The sequence below is a fragment of the Phyllobates terribilis genome, unplaced genomic scaffold, assembly GCF_046119375.1.
Source record: "Phyllobates terribilis strain yellow unplaced genomic scaffold, ASM4611937v1 Scaffold_4__5_contigs__length_816908805, whole genome shotgun sequence".
NCBI classification, from domain to species: domain Eukaryota; kingdom Metazoa; phylum Chordata; class Amphibia; order Anura; family Dendrobatidae; genus Phyllobates; species Phyllobates terribilis.
In genome coordinates, this window is record NW_027362764.1 from 795,313,718 (window position 1) to 795,333,165 (window position 19,448).

Genomic DNA, 19,448 nt, shown 5'->3' on the forward strand with positions numbered 1-19,448 from the left:
TCCTCCTTGAGATGGTTCTACTCCTTCATTGGAGTCCAGCTGTGTTTAATTTAACTGATAGGACTTGATTTGGAAAGGCACATACCTGTCTATATAAGACCTCACAGCTCACAGTGCATGTCAGACCAAATGAGAATCATGAGCTCAAAGGAACTGCCCAAGGAGCTCAGAGACAGAATTGTGGCAAGGCAGAGATCTCTGCCAAGGTTCCAAAAGCATTTCTGCATTACTCAAGGTTCCTAAGAGCGCAGTGGCCTCCATAATCCTTAAATGGAAGAAGTTTGAGACCACCAGAAGTCTTCCTAGACCTGGCTGTCCAGCCAAACTAAGCAATCGTGGGAGAAGAGCCTTGGTGAGAGAGGTAAAGAAGAACCCCAAGATCACTGTGGCTGAGCTCCAGAGATGCAGTAGGGAGATGGGAAAAAGTTCCACAATGTCAACTATCACTGCAGCCCTCCACCAGTCGGGCCTTTATGGCATAGTGGCCTGACTGAAGCCTCTCCTCAGAGCAAGACATATGAAAGCCTGCATAGTTTGCTCAAATACACATGAAGGACTCCCAGACTATGAGGAATAAGATTCTCTGGTCTGATGAGACAAAGATAGAACTTTTTGGTGATAATTCAAAGTGGTATGTGTGGAGAAAACCAGGCACTGCTCACCACCTGCCCAATACAATCCCAACAGTTAAACATGGTGGTGGCAGCATCAAGCTATCGTGGTGTTTTTCAGCTGTAGGGAGAGGACGACTGGTTGCAATTGAAGGAAACATGAATGCGGCCAAGTATAGCGTTATCCTGGATGAAAACCTCTTCCAGAGACCTCAGACTTGGCTGAAGGTTCACCTTCCAACAAGACAATGACCATAAGCACACAGCTAAAATAACAAAGGAGTGGCTTCAGAACAACTCTGTGACCATTCTTGACTGGCCCAGCCAGAGCCTTGACCTAAACCCAATTGAGCATCTCTGGAGAGACCTGAAAATGGCTGCCCACCAACGTTCTCCATCCAACCTGACAGAACTGGAGAGGATCTGCAAGGAAGAATAGCAGAGGATCGCCAAATTCAGGTGTGAAAAACTTGTTGCATCATTCATGGCTGTACTAGCTCAAAAGGGGGCTTCTACTCAATACTGAGCAAAGTGTCTGAATACTTATGACCATGTGATAGTTCAGTTTTTCTTTTGTAATAAATTTGAAAAGATTTCTACATTTCTGTTTTTTTTCAGTCAAGATGGGGTGCAGAGTGTACTTTAATGAGAAAAAAATGAACTATCTAGAATTTACCAAATGGCTGCAATGAAACAAAAAGTGAAAAATTTAAAGGGGTCTGAATACTTTCCGTACCCATTGTATATATTGTGGTAAAGCTCCTTGCTTGGCACTCACAGAGGTAGACAACAGAAAAACACGTTTTGGGTTAATTTCCTGGAGTGTTATTGGAATATGGCATAATCCTCAGCAGAATTTGACAACATAAACACGTCCTCTCCTTAATAACGGAAAACAAAAAGATAAAGTGTAGAGCAGTCCATTTGTGAGCAGGGTTTCAGCCGCTCCGGGTAGCAGTGAAACATACCGTATATTCCGGCGTATAAGACGACCTGGTGTATAAGACGACCCCCCTACTTTCCTGTTAAAATATAGAGTTTAGGATATATTCACCGTATAAGACTACCCCTTTTCCAACGCATACCAAACACCGGTAAAAATTAAAAAAAAACAGATTTGAATTTAACATGGTCCTTTTTTAATTTAAATTCTTATGACATGCAGGTATATAGCAGGAAAACTGTCACTCATAAACATATTAAAATAGGGGGGACCCCACGTCATTTTTTGGGGGGTCCCCCATTCTAATAGCTAGTAAAGGCTAGGTATTCAGCTGGGGGCTGATATTAGTAGCCTGGGAAGCTCCGTGGGTATTACCCCCTTCCCAGACTTCAAACATCTTCCCCAGCCGTCTGCTTAACCTCCGCTAGAGACTATAATGATGGTGGAACCCCACGCCAATTTTCTTTTTAAAAAATCCTTTATTTTAACACTAAATGACAATTGAGGGGTTAATAAAGATGCAGTCCCTAAATTATTATTAATTTTGTAATTAATTTTTCCCAAAAATGTTGACGTGGGCTTCGCCATATTTTTGTGTCCAGCCAGGTACAGCAGGCAGGAACGGGCTGCCCCCAACCACCAGCTGCCTATTTGTACCTGGCCGGACACAACAATATAGGAAAGCCCTTTTTTTTTTAATTATTTCATGAAATAATTAAAAAAAAAAATACGTGGGGCTTCGCCCTATTTTTGTGTCCAGCCAGGTACAACTAGGCAGCTGGGGGCTGGAATCCGCAGCGCAGGGAGGCCCAAGCTTTCTGGGCCCCCCCCGCTGCAAATTGCAGTCCGCAGCCACCCCGGAAAATGGCGCGTTCATAGAAGCGCCATCTTCTGGCGCTGTACCCAACTCATCCAGGGCCCTGGTGCGGTGGCTCACTGGGTAATAAAGGGGTTAAGGCCAGCTTGGCATTATCAGCTGGCCCTAAGCCCGAAATTCATGGGGTCACGCCAATATTAGACATGACCACCATGAATTTCTAGTAAAGTATTTAAAAAAAACACAACACCCAGAAAAAAGTCCTTTAATTGAAATAAAGACACAATTTTTTAATGTTCTAAATTAAACCATACTTACAGTCACGCCCATTCCAGCTGAAGCCAACGATCTCCTGCAATAAAAGTAAAATAATAAAGCAACCTCATCCTTACCTCTCCATGGTTCCCAGGACCGGTCCAGCTCTGCTACATTCACATGACAGGCTGCACCGCAGCAGAACGCTGCCGTTCAGCTTGCCATGCGGCAGACACTGAGAAGCGCAGGCATGCTTGTGCTCCTCAGTGTCTGACTGTGACGGCATCCAGATGAGCCGAGATCATGTCCAATGAACTCGGCTCACCTCATGCACGTCACTGACAGCGTGGGAAAATTCTCCTGCTCCCCGCATGCGCAGTAGAAGTTTCCCACGCTGTCAGTGACGGACGTCCAGGAGGTGAGCTGAGTTCATTGTCGGCTCATCTGGATGCCGTCACAGCCAGACACTGCAGAGCGCAAGCATGCCTGCGCTTCTCAGTGTCTGCGGGATGACAGGCTGGATGGCGGCGTTCTGCTGCGGTCCAGCCTGTCATCTCGATGTAGCAGAGCTGGACCCGTCCTGGGAACCATGGAAAGGTAAGGATGAGGTTGCTTTATTATTTTACTTTTATTGCAGGAGATCGTTGGCTTCAGCTGGAATGGGCGTGATGGTAAGTATGGTTTAATTTAGAACAATAAAGAATTGTGTCTTTATTTCAATTAAAGGACTTTATTCTGGGTGTTTGTGTTTTTTTAAACTTTTACTATGGGGTTAGTAATGGGGGTGTCTTATAGACGCCTCTCCATTACTAACCTGGGCTTGATGTCAGCTGGCATTATAAGCTGACATCAACCCCAGCCCTATTACCCCCTGCCACCGCACCAGGGCAGCGTGGAAGAGCGAGGCTAAGTGCCAGAATTGGCGCATCCTATGAATGCGCCATTTCTGGGGCGGCTGACGGCTGGTGTTTCTAGCCTGGGAGGGGGCCAATATTCATGGCTCCCTTCCTGGGCTATTAATATCAGCCCCCAGCTGTCTGCCTAGCCTTTGCTAGCTATTAAATTAGGGGGGACCCCACGTCATTTTTTTTGGGGGGGTCCCCCATTTTAATAGCTAGTAAAGGCTAGGTATTCAGCTGGGGGCTGATATTAGTAGCCTGGGAAGCTCCGTGGGTATTACCCCCTTCCCAGGCTTCAAACATCTGCCCCAGCTGTCTGCTTAACCTCCGCTAGAGCCTAAAATTAAGGGGAACCCCACGCCAATTTTTTTTTAAATAAATCCTTTATTTTAACACTAGATGACAAGTACAGTAACCAACACTATCACTGTACTTCATATATATGTGACTGACATGTTTCTATCTATCTAATCTATGTGTGAAGCTCTATTCTGTCTGTTATAAATTGTCGGGTACTGAATTGCCGGCCGGCTTTTTTAAAGAGACGGTGCATGAAAACACTAATATTTGTTTTAATAAATCCTTTACACTAGATGACAAGTACAGTAAGCAACACTGTCACTGTACTTCATATATATGTGACTGACATGTTTCTATCTATCTAATCTATGTGTGAAGCTCTATTCTTTCTATTCTAAATTGTCGGGTACCGGCTTATGCCGCTGCTGAATTGCCGGCTTTTTATATATTGTCACAGAAGCGATGCGAACTTCCCTGCTCCGGACACAGCGCAGCGCTTCTGTGACAAGTGAAAGCTGTCGGCACAGAAGCCCTGCGCTGTGTCCGGAGCTGGGAATACGCAGCGATGTGTCAGTTTCAGCACAGAAGCGCTGACTGTCTGGACCTACCGCCGCCGTATTTTAACTCCCTCCACCTTATATTAACTCCGACATGGCAGGGATACGGCCACGGCAGCTTATTAACACCCCCAGAGTATCCCCGCATGTCAATTTCTGAAAGTTCAAAAGCATTACCGGCGTATAAGACGACCCCAGACTAGACAGAAGATTTTTCAGTCTTCAAAAGTCGTCTTATACGCCGGAATATACGGTATCTCCCCTCACATACTTCACCAGTGACTCTGTCACATATTCCCCTCCTATGCCCAAAGCCAGGGGTTTGGGCACCTTCAGACACCAGACAGGGAATTCTAGAGAGGGCATCAATGTTCCTGTGTAACTTCCTGGGCCTATGCTCCACGTGAAGAATAAATTCCTGGAGATCTAAGATCCACCTAGTTACCCGGGCATTCTTACGCTTCTTTTCCCTCAACCACCTCAAAGGGGTATAGTATGACACGATCTTAAATTTCCCACCTAGCAGGTAATATCTAAGTGTATCTATGGCCCATTTTATGGCTAAGCACTCTTTTTCTACTATCGCATAGTTTTTCCCGTAGGATGAGAGTTTCCAGCTCAGATAGAGAATGGGATGTTTCTCCCTCTTGAGAGAGCATGGCTCCAAAGCCAACTTCTGAAGCGTCTGTCTGGACCACAAATTCCTTATTAAAGTCTGGTGCGACCAGGATGGGCTGCTTACACTGTGCCAGCTTCAACTGTTGGAATGCCGTCTCCATTTCATCCGTCCATTTCGCCATCATGGATCTGGTGCTTTTTAGAAGATCTGTAAGTGGCGCAGTCATCATAGCAAAATTTGGGATAAACCATCTGTAATATACCACAATTCCAAGAAATGCTCTCACCTGCTTCTTGGAGAGCGGTTGTGGCCATTTCTGGATTGCCTTGACTTTGTTGACTTGCAGCTTAATTTCGCCTCTCCCGACAACATAGCCTAAGTGTAGCATCGGCGTCTCTGCTACCGCCGCGGTCCTGCTCCGGCGTCTTCTGGCCTCCCTACAGCTTCTGCTGGTGCACGCAGCCTCCCCGGCTCTCTGCTTAGGGCGCGTGCGCGCTCCCTCCCTATTAAAGGGGCTGTGCACGTCGTCCTAAAAAGTCCCCGGCCAATGGCCGGAGGACTTCCCCTATAAAAGGCACCTCCTCCAATATGGAGGTGCCCATGCAAGGTTGTAGCTTTGTGTGTGATACTCTGCTTCAGTCCTCAGGTCCCGCTGCTAGCCTGACTACCAGTACAGCCTGCCAGCCAGACTACAAGTCCAGCCCGCCAGTCAGACTACATGTCCAGCCCGCCAGCCAGACTACAAGTCCAGTCCGCCAGCCTGACTACTAGACCAGTCTGCCTGCTTGTCTACTCTCCAGCCTGACAGTCTGTCTACAGTCCAGTCCGCCAGTCTGTCTATGGGCTCTGTCTGCCTGCTTACCTGGAAGCACCTGCCTGTTACCTGCTGTGCCTACCAGCCAGCCTACCTGGAGGCTCCTGCCTGTTACCTGCCGTGCCTGCCAGCCCGCTTACCTAGAAGCACCTACCTGTTACCAGCCGTGCCTACCAGCCCGCCTACCTGGAGGCTCCTGCTTGTTACCTGCCATGCCTGCCAGTCTGTCTGCCCAGATCACCCGTCAGCCTGCCTGCCATGCTCTTCTGCTGTACCGGTCAGTCCATGCCTTCAGACCCGTGGGAGTCAGCTGCTCTCATACAAGGTCGGTCCCCAGAGTAGCACCTGGTCCCTCTGCTCGGTACTTCCCTGGTCACGGAGTCGATTGAGCCGTCATACGGCCTTGGTCGGTCCAAGTTGATACCTAGTTACGCCCCTCTGGTCCCTCCTTGCACCACAGCACAGAGGTTCCACCACCCGGATCCGTAACAGTTTGCACGGGCCATGGAACCCGGTGGCTCTCAGGCCCTTTCGCTTGCTGACTGTTCCAGGAGGTTTCTCGTCAGAGATCCCAAAAGGAAACCATCCTGACCTACCTGCGGTCTGTCAATTCTCGCCTGGACACGCTGTCTGTCCCACCTGTGTCCGCCTCAAGTCGAGTGACACCCGCCCCGGCAGCGCCGCTACCTACCAATACCACGGCTTCCAGCCTAGGACCCCGGCTTTCTGCGCCTCCTCGTTTTGGAGGTGACCCCATCCTATGTCGGGGCTTTCTGAACCAGTGCACGCTGCACTTTGAACTTCTGCCACATCAGTTTCCCTCCGACCGGGCCAAAGTGGCGCTCATCATGTCTCACCTCACCGGGAAAGCATTGGCATGGCTTAACGCTCTATGGGAGAGAGGAGATTCCCTGGTGCCTTCCGGAAGGTCTTTGATGAACCCGGACGAAGGATCTCCACTGCCTCCTCATTGCTCCGTCTCTGCCAAGGGAGTCTCACCGTGGCCCAGTATGCCATACGGCTCCGTACCCTCGCTTCTGAGCTTGCCTGGGACAATGAGGCCCTGGTGTTCACCTTCTGGGAGGGCCTTTCCGGCCGGATTAAGGACGAGTTAGCCGGCTGGGAAGTCCCTACCACCCTGGATGACCTGGTGTCACTAGCAACCCGGATTGACATCCGTTTCCTAGAACGTGCTAAGGAGACTACCCGGAAGAGAAGATTTCCTCGTCTTGCTCCTGCTTTCCAGAAACCGGCCTCGCAATCAGCAACTCCCCGGGCATGCTCGCCCGAACCTATGCAGATCGACCTGACCAAGATGGTCAAATCTCGCCAAGAGACACGCCGAGCCGAGGAGAGCTGCTTCTACTGTGGTACTAAGGAGCACCTGATTCGTTCCTGCCCGGTGAAGCCGGGAAACTCCAGTGTCTAGGACCGTTCGGAGAGGTCATCCTAGGCAAAAGTAAATCCGTTCTTGACTTTATCCATCTCTATTTCCTGTGGAGAGAACCGCTTCTTTGAAACCACACATCTGGATTCTGGAGCCGCTGGGAATCTCATATCCCAGTCCCTTGTTGAGAAGTATCAGATTCCTACCAAACCTCTGACCGAACCATTGGCAGTCACTTCAAAGGATGGAAGACTCCTTCCGGTGGCCATCTTGCTCGTCACAGAGCCCGTAACCCTGCAGGTGGTAATGCTTCACTCAGAGAGGATTTCCTTCCATGTATTTTCCAGACACTCTCATCCCCTTTTGCTAGGTCTACCCTGGCTACAGAAACATGAACCCATTCTGAAATGGCAATCCGGTGAAGTGCTCCGTTGGGGGCAGGATTGCCATGGGACCTGCCTGGATCCGGTTCGCCCTGCTCGACCCCCGTCTACTCTGACTAATTTAGCCAGTCTACCGGCACTCTACTGGTCCTATGCTGATGTCTTCAACAAGAAGGAGGCAGAGACTCTGCCACCCCATAGGCCATATGATTGTCCTATCGACCTGATACCCGGTGCCACTCCACCCCGTGGCCGTGTCTACCCATTGTCGTTGGCCGAAAACCCGGGCCATGTCGGAGTACAGCGAAGAAAATCTGGCTAGGGGATTCATCCGGAAATTTCCTCCCCGGCTGGAGCCAGATTCTTCTTCGTTAAAAAGAAAGACGGTTCACTTCATCCATGTATCGATTATAGAGGACTCAACCAAATCACTGTCAAAAACAAATACCCCCTGCCTCTCATCTCTGAGCTGTTCGACCTCCTTAAAGACGCGAAGATCTTCACCAAGCTCGATCTTCGTGGGGCGTATAACCTGGTCCGGATCCGCCAAGGAGACGAGTGGAAGACGGCATTCAATACCCGGAACGGTCACTATGAATACCGTGTGATGCCCTTCGGTCACTGTAATGGTCCCGCCGTCTTCCAAGAATTAGTTAATGACATCTTCCGTGACCTCTTATATTCTTGCGTGGTGGTATACTTGGATGACATCTTGGTCTTCTCCCCCGATCTTCCCTCACATCGGTGGGATGTTCGTCAGGTCCTGCTTAGGCTCAGGCAGAATCACCTATATGCAAAATTTGAGAAGTGCCTCTTCGAGCAGTCCTCTCTTCCGTTCCTGAGCTATATTATCTCTAAGACTGGTCTACGGATGGACACAGAGAAGGTCTCTGCCGTCTTAAAGTGGCCCCGTCTGGAGGGGTTGAAGGCGATTCAGCGATTCCTGGGCTTCGCCAACTATTACCATCTCTTCATCCCACATTTCTCTTCCCGGACTGCTCCCATCTCTGCGCTCACCCGAAAGTGAGCAAATCCTAAGGAATGGCCATCCGAAGCGGAGGATGCCTTCCTCTCTTTAAAACAAGCCTTCTCTTCTGCCCCTGTGCTGCACCGTCTGGATAAAAACAAACAATTCTTTCTGGAGGTTGATGCTTCCTCTTCCCGAGACGGAGCGGTGCTCACCCAGAAATCTCCATCCGGAAGAATGGTAACCTGCGGCTTCTTCTCCAAGCTCTTCTCCCCGTCTGAGCGCAACTACTCCATAGGAGACCGAGAACTGCTAGCCATCAAATTGGCGCTGGAGGAGTTGCGTTACCTGCTCGATGGGACTCTGCACCTGGTGGTCATCTATACTGACCATAAAAACTTGGCTTATCTTCAGAGACCCAAAGACTCAATCTGTGTCAGGCCCGGTGGTCTTTGTTATTCTCCCGCTTTAACTTTACCCTACATTACCGCCCGGCGGACAAGAACGTTAAAGCAGACGCCTTGTCCCGATCCTTTCTGTCTTCCGATCAAGAGGAGGAGCCTAAGAAAATCATCGATCCCTCCAAACTGATGAATGTGGCCCCCTTGGATCTGTCTCATCTCCCACCCGGTAAGACGTTTGTAGCGGTTCCGGATCGTAAGAAGGTTCTTCACTGGGGTCATTCATCCAAATTAGCCGGCCATGCTGGCCGGAAGAAGACCTTCCTGCTCATTACCCGGCATTACTGGTGGTCTACCCTGCGCCAGGATGTGGTAGACTTCGTCACGGCCTGTTCGTCCTGTGCCCGCAACAAGGTTACCAGACATCTTCCTGCCGGCCATCTCCTGCCTCTTCCCATACCTGCTGCCCCATGGCAACACATTGCTATGGACTTTATTACGGAACTCCCTGTTTCTGCCGGTTGTACGATCATTTGGGTGGTCGCTAACCGCTTTTCTAAAATGGCCCACTTCATCCCTCTGCCTGGTCTCCCGTCTGCATCTGTGCTGGCTAAGGACTTCATCCATCACATCTTTCATCTCCACGGCCTACCCCTCCACATTGTGTCTGATCAAGGGTCCAGTTCACTTTGCGCTTCTGGAGAGCTACATGTAAGCTGCTGGATGTCACCCTGGATTTCTCCTCCACTTACCATCTGCAGTCCAATGGCCAAGTGGAGCGTATCAACCAGATCCTTACCAGCTACCTCCGGCACTTCGTCAACGCTCACTTTACCGATTGGGTGGGGCTCCTACTATGGGCCGAGTTCTCCTACAACAACCATGAGAGCGAATCTTCTTACAAGACCCCGTTCTTTGTGGTCTACGGTCAACATCCCCGGATTCCGTTTCCCGTCTCCGCTTCAGTGGACAACCCGGCCGTGGAGTCTCTGGTCAGTGAATTTTGCACTATTTGGGAGGACACTAGATCCGCACTTCTTCAATCCTCTGAGCGGATGAAGAAGCATGCTGATAAGAGATGTCTGGATGCACCTCAATTCCATCCGGGAGACAAGGTTTGGCTCTCCTCCAAACATGTTCGTCTCAAAATATCCTCCTATAAATTGGGCCCACGGTTCATCGGCCCATTTGAAGTCCTCAAGCAAATCAACCCAGTAGCCTACAAGTTAAAACTCCCGGCCTCCTTATGGATTCCCAACTCCTTCCACGTATCTCTCCTCACACCAGTTGTGCTTAATTCTTTTTCCGACAATCCAGGTACCTCCCCAGCTCCGGTCTCCACTGAGGAAGTCTATGAGGTAGAGAACATTCTGGACACCAAGAGGGTAAACCTTTTTTCTGGTGGATTGGAAGGGGTTTGGCCCAGAGGAGATAATTTGGGAGCCCAGGGAGAACATCCACGCCCCGCTTCTCTGCCCGGCAGAGACGCCGTCCCCCTTACCGCCGTGGTCCTGCTCCAGCGTCTTCTGGCCTCCCTGCAGCTGCTGCTGTTGCTCGCAGCCTCCCCGGCTCTGTGTTTAGGGCGTGCGTGCGCTCCCTCCCTCTCAAGGGGGCTGCGCGCGCCGGAGGACTTCCCCTATTAAAGGCACCACCTCCTCCAATATGGAGGTGCCCATGCAAGGTTGTAGCTTTGTGTGTGATACTCTGCTTCAGCCCTCAGCTCCCGCTGCTAGCCTGACTACCAGTCCAGCCCGCCAGCCAGACTACAAGTCCAGCCCGCCAGCCAGAGTACAAGTCCTGTCCGCCAACCTGACTACTAGTCCAGTCCGCCTGCTTGTCTACTCTCCAGCCCGACAGTCTGTCTACAGTCCAGTCCGCCAGTCTGTCTATGGGCTCTGTCCGCCTGCTTACCTAGGAGCACCTGCCTGTTACCTGCCGTGCCTACCAGCCAGCCTACCTGGAGGCTCCTGCCTGTTACCTGCCATGCCTGCCAGCCCACTTACCTAGAAGCACCTGCCTGTTACCAGCCGTGACTACCAGCCCACCTACCTGGAGGCTCCTGCTTGTTACCTGCCATGCCTGCCAGTCCGTCTGCCTGGATCACCAGTCAGCCTGAATGCCATGCTCATCTGCTGTACCGGTCAGTCCCTGTCTTCTGACCCGTGGGAGTCACCTGCTCTCATACAAGGTCGGTCCCCAGAGTAGCACCTGGTCCCTCTGCTCGGTCCTTCCCTGGTCACGAAGTTGATTGAGCCGCCGTACAGCCTTGGTCGGTCCGAGTTAATACCTAGTTACGCCCCTCTGGTCCCTCCTTGCACCGCAGCACAGAGGTTCCACCACCCGGATCCGTAACACTAACTACTTGGCTTCCTCCTTCTCAATGGCACATTTTTGGATTTATAATAAATTCCGCCTTCCACAGTGCATTCAGAATCGCCTGTACCTTTGATAGATGACTAGCCCAGTCTGGGATACAGACCACAATATCGTCAAGGTAGGCTGCAGCATACTTCTAATGTGGGGCTAGGATCCAATCCATAGCCCTCTGGAAGGTGGCTGGGGCCCCCTGCAGTCCGAAAGGCATCCTAGGGTATTAGAAACACCCATCAGGTGTCGAAACAGCCATCTTGTTCTTGGCCCTCTGGGACATGAGGAACTGCCTGCCAGTAGCCCTTCGTCAGGTCAAGGGTGGTAATATATCTCGCAGGTCCAAGCCTCTCACTGAGTTCATCGACATGGGACATTGGTATGCGTCACACCTGGATACCTCATTCAGTCAACGGTAGTCATTGCAAAACCTCCACTCCCCATTGGGTTTTGGCCCGAAAACGATAGGACTCGACCACCCATTTTTGACTACTCTATCATGCCAAGGTCTAACATCCATTTCAACTCAAATGAGATAATCTCTCAGAGTGCTTCAGGAACCCTATAGGACTTCCGGTTCACTCTTACATGCCGCTTTGTTAACACACCATGCTCTACCACCTACATATGCCCCGGCAACTCTGATAACAGGTCACAATTTCGCTGTAGCAGTTCTCAACACTGTTGTTTCTGGGCCGGCGATAGAGTCTCTGGTATTGTGACATCCTTCTCCTTGCCTTCAGGAGCGGCTCCCATGCAAGGAGCTCCCACGGGTTCCCGATCATGCCAAGCTTAAGTAATCTTACATGATATATCTGATGCGGCTTTCTTCGGCCGGGCTGGTGGACTTTAGAATTAACTTTGATGATTTTCTCCCCCACCTCATACGGGCATTGCCACTTAGCCAGGAACTTGCTCTCGACTGTGGGGATTAGCACCAGAACAAGGTCCCCAGGCTGGAACTGCCTCAGCCTCCCTGATCGGTTATAGACCCTTGCCAGGAGGAGATGCGCCATCACGATAGGCATCACTTTCACCATTTACTCCTGCATCTGGGCCACATGTTTAATGATGCTCCGGTCTGGCGTAACCTCGGTTTCCCACGTTTCTTAAGCAATATCCAGGAGACCTCACGGATGTCGTCCATACAGTAGCTCAAATGAGGAGAAACCAGTAGAGGCTTGCGGAACCTCCTTTACCGAGAAGAGCAGGAACGGTAGCAGGTAGTCCCACATCCATTCTTCTCTACAACTTTCTTGAGCATCGTTTTTAAGGTTTTATTAAAGCGCTCCATCAGGCCGTCTGTCTGCGGATGGTAAACGGAGGTTCGCAGATGGGCAACCTTACACAGCTCCTTCATTAACTTGCTCATGAACGGAGGTTCCTTGATTGGTTAGTATATAATATATGGACAAGTTCCCGGGTTATGCTCCAACTCGATGAGTTCCTTAGTGGTACCGCTTCTGGATACCAGGTCGCATAGTCCATCACCACCAGAATATATTGGTGGCCCCATGCTGACTTGACTAAGGGCCCTACTAGGTTCATGTCAATCCTCTCAAAGGGGATTTATATCACCGGTAGTAGGATTAGAAGACTACAGAAGTAGGAAGAGGGAGCGGTTATCTGGCAGGTGGGGCAGGACCTACAATAGCTTAGGATCTTTCGGTAACATCCTGGCCAATAAAACCTCCTCAATATCCTCTCCTGAGTTTTCTCAACCCCCAGGTGTCCCCCCATAACATGTGAATGGGCCATATCTAATACCCTCTGTCGGTATGGCTCTGGAACTAACAGCTGTTCAACTATCTCATCACCCCTTAGTTTGGTCACCCGACATAGTAACTTCCCCTGAACTGCAAAGTGGGGAAACCTGGTGTTGGCCCCCGGCTCTTGAGCAACCCCATTACATACAGTAACCTGGTCAAACGCCCCCTTTAAGGCCAGGTCCCGAACCTGAGCAGTTCCAAAGTTCTTATTAGACACATCTAACTCAGGGAGGTCAGCCTCCTCGGTCACAGTCTCGCCCTCATCACCGGCAAGGAGACACAGTGGGAACTCATCCACTTAAGATTTCGAAGAAGGTTCTTCCCTATGGGCCTGGATTTTGTCCACTCGACTTAGTCCGGTTCCCTTCCCCCCACAAGTCCCAAAACAAAGAAAAATAGTTCCCCAATATGATGGGATGTATCAGGTCCTTGACCACCCCGAACTCATTGGACTGGGCACTACAGTCTGTTCCCACTGTCACTCTGTCCACAGGATAGTCTTTGGCATCCCCATGTATGCACCGAACGACCACCGTTTTGGCAGGGACCAGCTAATGGGGAAGGGTGGCACTGGCTAAAGTCACCAGACTCCCAGAGTCCAATAGTCCAAGCACCCTTACTCTATTCATGGACACGGCACATGCCTGCGGGCTCCCCCTGGGTTGACATTCCACATTGCAGGCCGGATAAGCGTAATATGAGCAACGTCTGCCTAGGCTGCAGTCCATTGACACATCGAACATAAGACACCGGGCGGCTATGTGTCCAGGATTGTGACCCTGCCAACAGACCACATGCTTAACAACAGTCTTTGCGACACCCTCAGTGGAATTGGGACGCCCCCCAGTTGGGGCTCTAGATCCCCTCCATGGTGAACCCACCCCCATTTGGGTATTCAACTACGGGGAAGTGACTATGTCTGGTATCCCCAGGGATTTCTCAACCACCTGTCACCTCTCTACTATGCCGACGATGTCGTCCGTGTTCTGAGGGTCGCCCTGGGCAACCCAAGTCTGTACCGACCTGGGAAGGGAGTGTATGAATCTGTCAATCACAACCCACTCGACCATCTGGGCAGAAGTAGAAGACTCCGGCTTCAACCACTTCTGAACCAGATGCAGTAAGTCAAACATATACCAGCGAGGGGGTTTGTCACCGGTATACGTCCAGTGGTGGACTCGTTGGGCTCTCACCGCCATATTCACTCCCAGGTGTGCCAAGATCTCTGTCTTTAGTTTGGCATATGCCTTGGCATCCTGCAGTGCTAAGTCATAATATGCCTTTGGGGTTCACTTTTCCCTGCTCTGCCCTGCTCTGGTGAAAGTCTCTCCCGATCAGCCACCCTCTCAAAAACTGTTAGAAAGGCTTCTACATCATCCCCTGGGGTCATCTTCTGCATGGTCTTACCACCTCCTGACGTGTGAGTCATCAGTCAGCCCTAGGGGTAGGGCGGTCGGTCTGCATGGCGTCCCCCAGAAGCTGTATCTGCTACTACTTCTGTTGGTGCTGCTGCTGTGCTTTCTGCTGCAACTGGATCTGTTGTAGCAACAGTTTTGTTGTTTCCTGCTAAGCTTGCTGCTGCTGCAGGATCTGCTGCTGCTGTTGATCCCGGTAATGCTGTAGCTCCTCCTGGTACTGCTTCTGTATGCTCTGCTGGCTTTGCTGGCTCTGCAGGTGCTGCTGGTGTAGGTGCTTGAGGAGCTCCCCCATGCTGCCGGACATCTCTGGCTGGCTGACGGCCTTCACCCAGGACATCCACCATTCTCTGTGGCAGGTACATGTGTTCCTGGAATCTTGCCAGCACTCTCACACCAACTGTGGTAAAGCGCCTTGCTCGGCTTTCACAGAGGGAGAAACAGGAAAACATGTCTTGGGTTAATTTCCTGGAGGTTTATTGGGATATGGCATAAACCTTAGCAGAGTTCCACAAGATAAACATGTCCTCTCCGGAATAACGGAAAACAAAAAAATAAAGTGTAGAAAAGTCCATATGTGACCGGGGTTTCTCCCGCTCTGGGTAGCACAATGAAGTTCCACCAAATAAAAGTCCATCTGTGGAGCTCTCTGGCTTTCACACACACCACCTGGAGACTTCCTTCTCCAGATGACAACAGAGAAAAAAAACAGTGACTGAGCATTTAACCTTCCTCAGCCACACCCTGAGGTGGAGATATGGTAAATGACCTCCCGCCCTTCACAATTGTCATTCACAAATAAACCCTCCCTTTGAACATGGTGGTTGGTTTAACCCCCAACACATAACATGCTGGAGGAAATTATAGGTTTAGTTCACTAAGGCTAAAAATCATAGTGAAACATATCTCCCCTCACATACTTCACCAGTGACTCTCTCACAATGTACAGTATATATATATATCTGTCTCCTCCATTCTTGTATATATGTCCCTCATCCTGGTATATATGTCGCTTATCCTGGCGACATCCGGATATATATATCCCCTATCCTAGAATACATGTCCCCTATTCTGCAACTGTTCTTTAATGTATAGAAAGAAATAAACCATTATACTCACTAGGGGCATACATAGAAGTTATGGGGCCCCATAGCAGAAGTATAATGCACTATCCATAGTCCTCCCTAGAGTATAATGCACCATCCATAGTCTTCTATACAGTATAATGCTCACCCTATAGTCTTTCATATAGTATAATGCACACCCCATAGTCCTCCATATAGTATAATGCACTCCCATAGTCATTCATACAATATCTTGCACATCCTATAGTCCTTCATACAGTATAATGCATACGCCATAGTCCACCATACAGTATAATACACACCCATAGTCATTCATACAGTATAATGCACATTCCATAGTCCTTCATACAGCATAATATGCCCCGTAGTCTTTTTTATAGTATAATGCATCTCCATAGTCCTCCATATAGTATAATGCACCCCATAGTCCTCTATACTGTAAAATGCACCTCCATAGGTCTCCATATGGTTTAATGTACTCCCCATAGTCCTCCATATAGCATAATGCACTGTGGCGGTGACAATTTAAACATGCGGCTGCAGCAGTGTCAAAAAACACTTGATTGCGAATTATAATTGGGACAATCTATGGGCACCCCAGATCCTCAGGCACTTGGCGGTAGCCCAGATTGCCCTCATTATAATCTGCCTATGGGTGTAGCACAACATATATAGTAAGTGCTCCTTTCCCCCACTACTACCCAGCTATGAAGTAGACACTCACATAGAGATGCGCAGCTTTGGACAGAGAAAAAAAAGCAGCCTATGGCAATAGCCAAAGATATGACAGTCCAGGAGGTAACCATGTGGTTTAGGTGGCATACGGCCTTCATTTTTGTATGAGGTTGGCTCTTACAAGCATAAGCAATCCTCTGTGACCAAAACACAGCACAGTGCCTGTCTCTACTGCTTTCATTGTCCGTTTTTGTTGTGTATGTAGGAACGTTCACAATGTCTTGTTCGGTGAGTTTATGATTCACCCGTCTGTGAATTTATCTTGGTAAAGAGTCACCTTCATTATTAGATCTTATGTACTGCCTAAAGGAGGCACACTCCAGACTCATGACATATGTTACACGCACGCTGCTAGGTCCAGATAGGGCGAGACGCGTTTCATGAATTCTTTGGAATCCTGGGGGAACCGTTACTCAGGGCGACCATAGGCTGCAGCTTCTCTCAGGCACACATGATAGGTTCAATTGCGGACCAGACACAGCTGACAAGAGTCTTTTTCAACAGATTAACAGTGGAGTTTATTCAAGTACAACCAGTACCATTTAACTCTTTGAAGAAACAGGCTTCACCACAGTACTCTTTATTAAAGCAGGCACAGTAACTTCAGTCTCTTCAGTAGCATAATTCAGCATAGATTAGATCTCTTAGCAGCACACTTCTATGCATACACAACCACAAGCTTTTCCTTCACAAGGACACAATAGTACACAGCATTCTTTATCCTGCATTGAGATGGAGGGGGGGAGGGTTTGATGAGGGAGATGATCCCTATGACACAATTCCTTCCGGTCCTTATCTTCCTGCCCGATAATACTTTGCACTGTTAGTTCAGGGAGTTTATCTGACCTGTGTTTAGTTTCTCTCCTCATCTGAAGCCTGTTCAGTTGCCTTCTGTCAGATCCATATAGCACACCACCTTTCTCTTCGGCTTCAGCCAGACTACAATAACAAGTTCCCCACAATTCCCCTGGGGCTCTGCTAAACACTCCCTGTCTCCTGTGACTGTGTTCACCCCTCTAGTTTCTGGATGCTTCTGAAGCACAACCCTACTTCTGCATGTCACGCATAGAGATCTCCACACAGTCTCCTCTGACACACATTCTGCTCAGCAACCAAAATAAAAACAATGTGGTAGGAAAAGAGGTAAAGATCGCAAGTCCGGAGGCTGAGGAGGCAACTACTACAGTGAGCCACCAGTGGAGGAGAAGACCGATGACATTGTACAGTAAATGGTCTTATTGTGTATGGTCATCTTGTTTTATACACATGCAGGCTTCAGAGCTGAAATCTCAAAATATTCATTCCCTGGTTGTTCATTGTCTGATCATAACATATGCTATTTCATAATGTGGATGACACAGGTATGATGGTGATATCGGAGGGCTTACTTCTTTTATCTACTGTAACCCTAGTGCCACTTGGGGACTGCAGCTCTTTAACCATCAATAAGATGACAAAATTTGAAGGGTCCATGAGAAGGATTATTATACCCCATAATAATTATTATATAATCAGCCCTTCTGCTCCTTTTTTATTAGAGCATGTGAACATCACAGATGAAGGACCCCCACTATATCCAAAGAGTAGGTAACACTATAGTGAATGACAAGCCATCCATGGATAGTAAAGTCAGACGGTTTTTAAAAACTTCCTTATTTCTACTACAAATGACGGAATCTTTGAAAATTTAAGTTTGTCAGATTTGCCAAATTTTTCAAGAAAACTTAATTCATGACGAATAGAAAGCCTCCAATTGCCCTAAAAATGTGTCTGGCACGCTTCTCTTCTCTGCACACACTAATGTTCTTCATTGCAGTTCTGTCATCTTTAGGTTGCATTCACATATCAAGATTTTTTTTCTAATACGCAATGCTTCCATAATGTGCGAATACAGTCTTACAATTCCTTCAGTGGTTTGTGAGGTTCTCTCCTTATTTCTATCTCTAAGCTGAGATGCTTTCTTACATTTCAGATTCAGTCCAATATGTTTGCTGCACACCCTGCCTCGGCTTTTACACAGGCTACGATAGTCCATCCTCGTTGACTGTGCTATGCCATGTGCTGCGATAGCTGTGCAGCATTTTGTGGAAGCTCAACCACAGCTGAGGGTATGTGAGCCTTCTCTAGCTGATACAATTTGGGTCCGACAAATTCTCCAAAAATTCCACATCTAATTGATTTGCTCATCTGTAATTTTCATTAAAGAAGACAGCCCAGCATCCCTGCTTGTGAATGGTTTGCATGAAGCTTATTCAGCTGATTTGCTTTTTTGGAATTACCATAATTTGCATTTTTAAGATCTCTCATTTGTTTGTATGTCTTTTTATATAGGACATGCCTTGTATATAACACAAATCCAAGCTGATGCAGATAGCAGATCAGGATCAGAGCTCCGGTTGTCTACATCTCACACTGAGCAGCCTGAAAATGATAAATCCTGCATCTCTACAGCATGATGAGCGAAAAACAGGACACACAATATCTGCATTACCAACATGCACTGCACTATGTCTCCTTGTAGACACTTACCTCTGGGAAATTCTTGGGGGCATTTTTTAAATGCATGTATTTGGGGGTACCCAGCAGAGGAATTGGGGTAGGTCCGGGAGGCAGTGACCGGTATCTATGTTGTCTGACCCAGGAGAGGAAAATGTAGACAGTGAAGAGAAGTACAAGAGAAAGAGCGAGGATGGTGGACAGCTCCATGGCTCCTGTGATTAGAAACAGAGAATTTGATAACAATGTTTTACATATTTTCAAAAGTCGTCAGGTTCAGTTATCAAATCAGCCATTTCTAAATGATTTTCACCTCCTGAATTCAAATCTGACAATTTTTTCTACAAAGAGTTTTCCTTTTAATGCTACTGATAATTCATTCAAAATAGTTTCAGCACTTTCAAACATTATTATTTTTGCAAATATAAAGACGCAGAATATTTTGTGTCAATTTTCAAATATTTTTTTGGTGGAAACTCAGCAACAATTCCAATAAGTAAAAAGTCTAAACACTATTGTGAATTATAAAGTTACAGAAATCGCTCTACATTTGCTCCTCATTTAGTGACGGCTCTTTTTTGCTTGTCTCTTGTACTCCTGCATCTGATCATCTCTTACAATTGTCCTC

At 48.5% G+C, this 19,448-nt stretch overlaps 1 protein-coding gene across 2 annotated transcripts in view; it reads right to left on the bottom strand.

Moving 5' to 3' along the window:
- The window catches only part of LOC141266087 (cytochrome P450 2C20-like), a 451,920-nt gene that overhangs the window by 393,976 nt on the left and 38,496 nt on the right, over positions 1-19,448 (bottom strand). For both annotated transcript variants that reach the window (XM_073679995.1, XM_073679993.1), the window contains exon 2: positions 18,854-19,035. In XM_073679995.1, coding sequence (XP_073536096.1) covers positions 18,854-19,030 — 177 coding nt within the window. In that variant the 5' untranslated portion in view covers positions 19,031-19,035. The remainder of the gene's footprint in view (positions 1-18,853; positions 19,036-19,448) is intronic.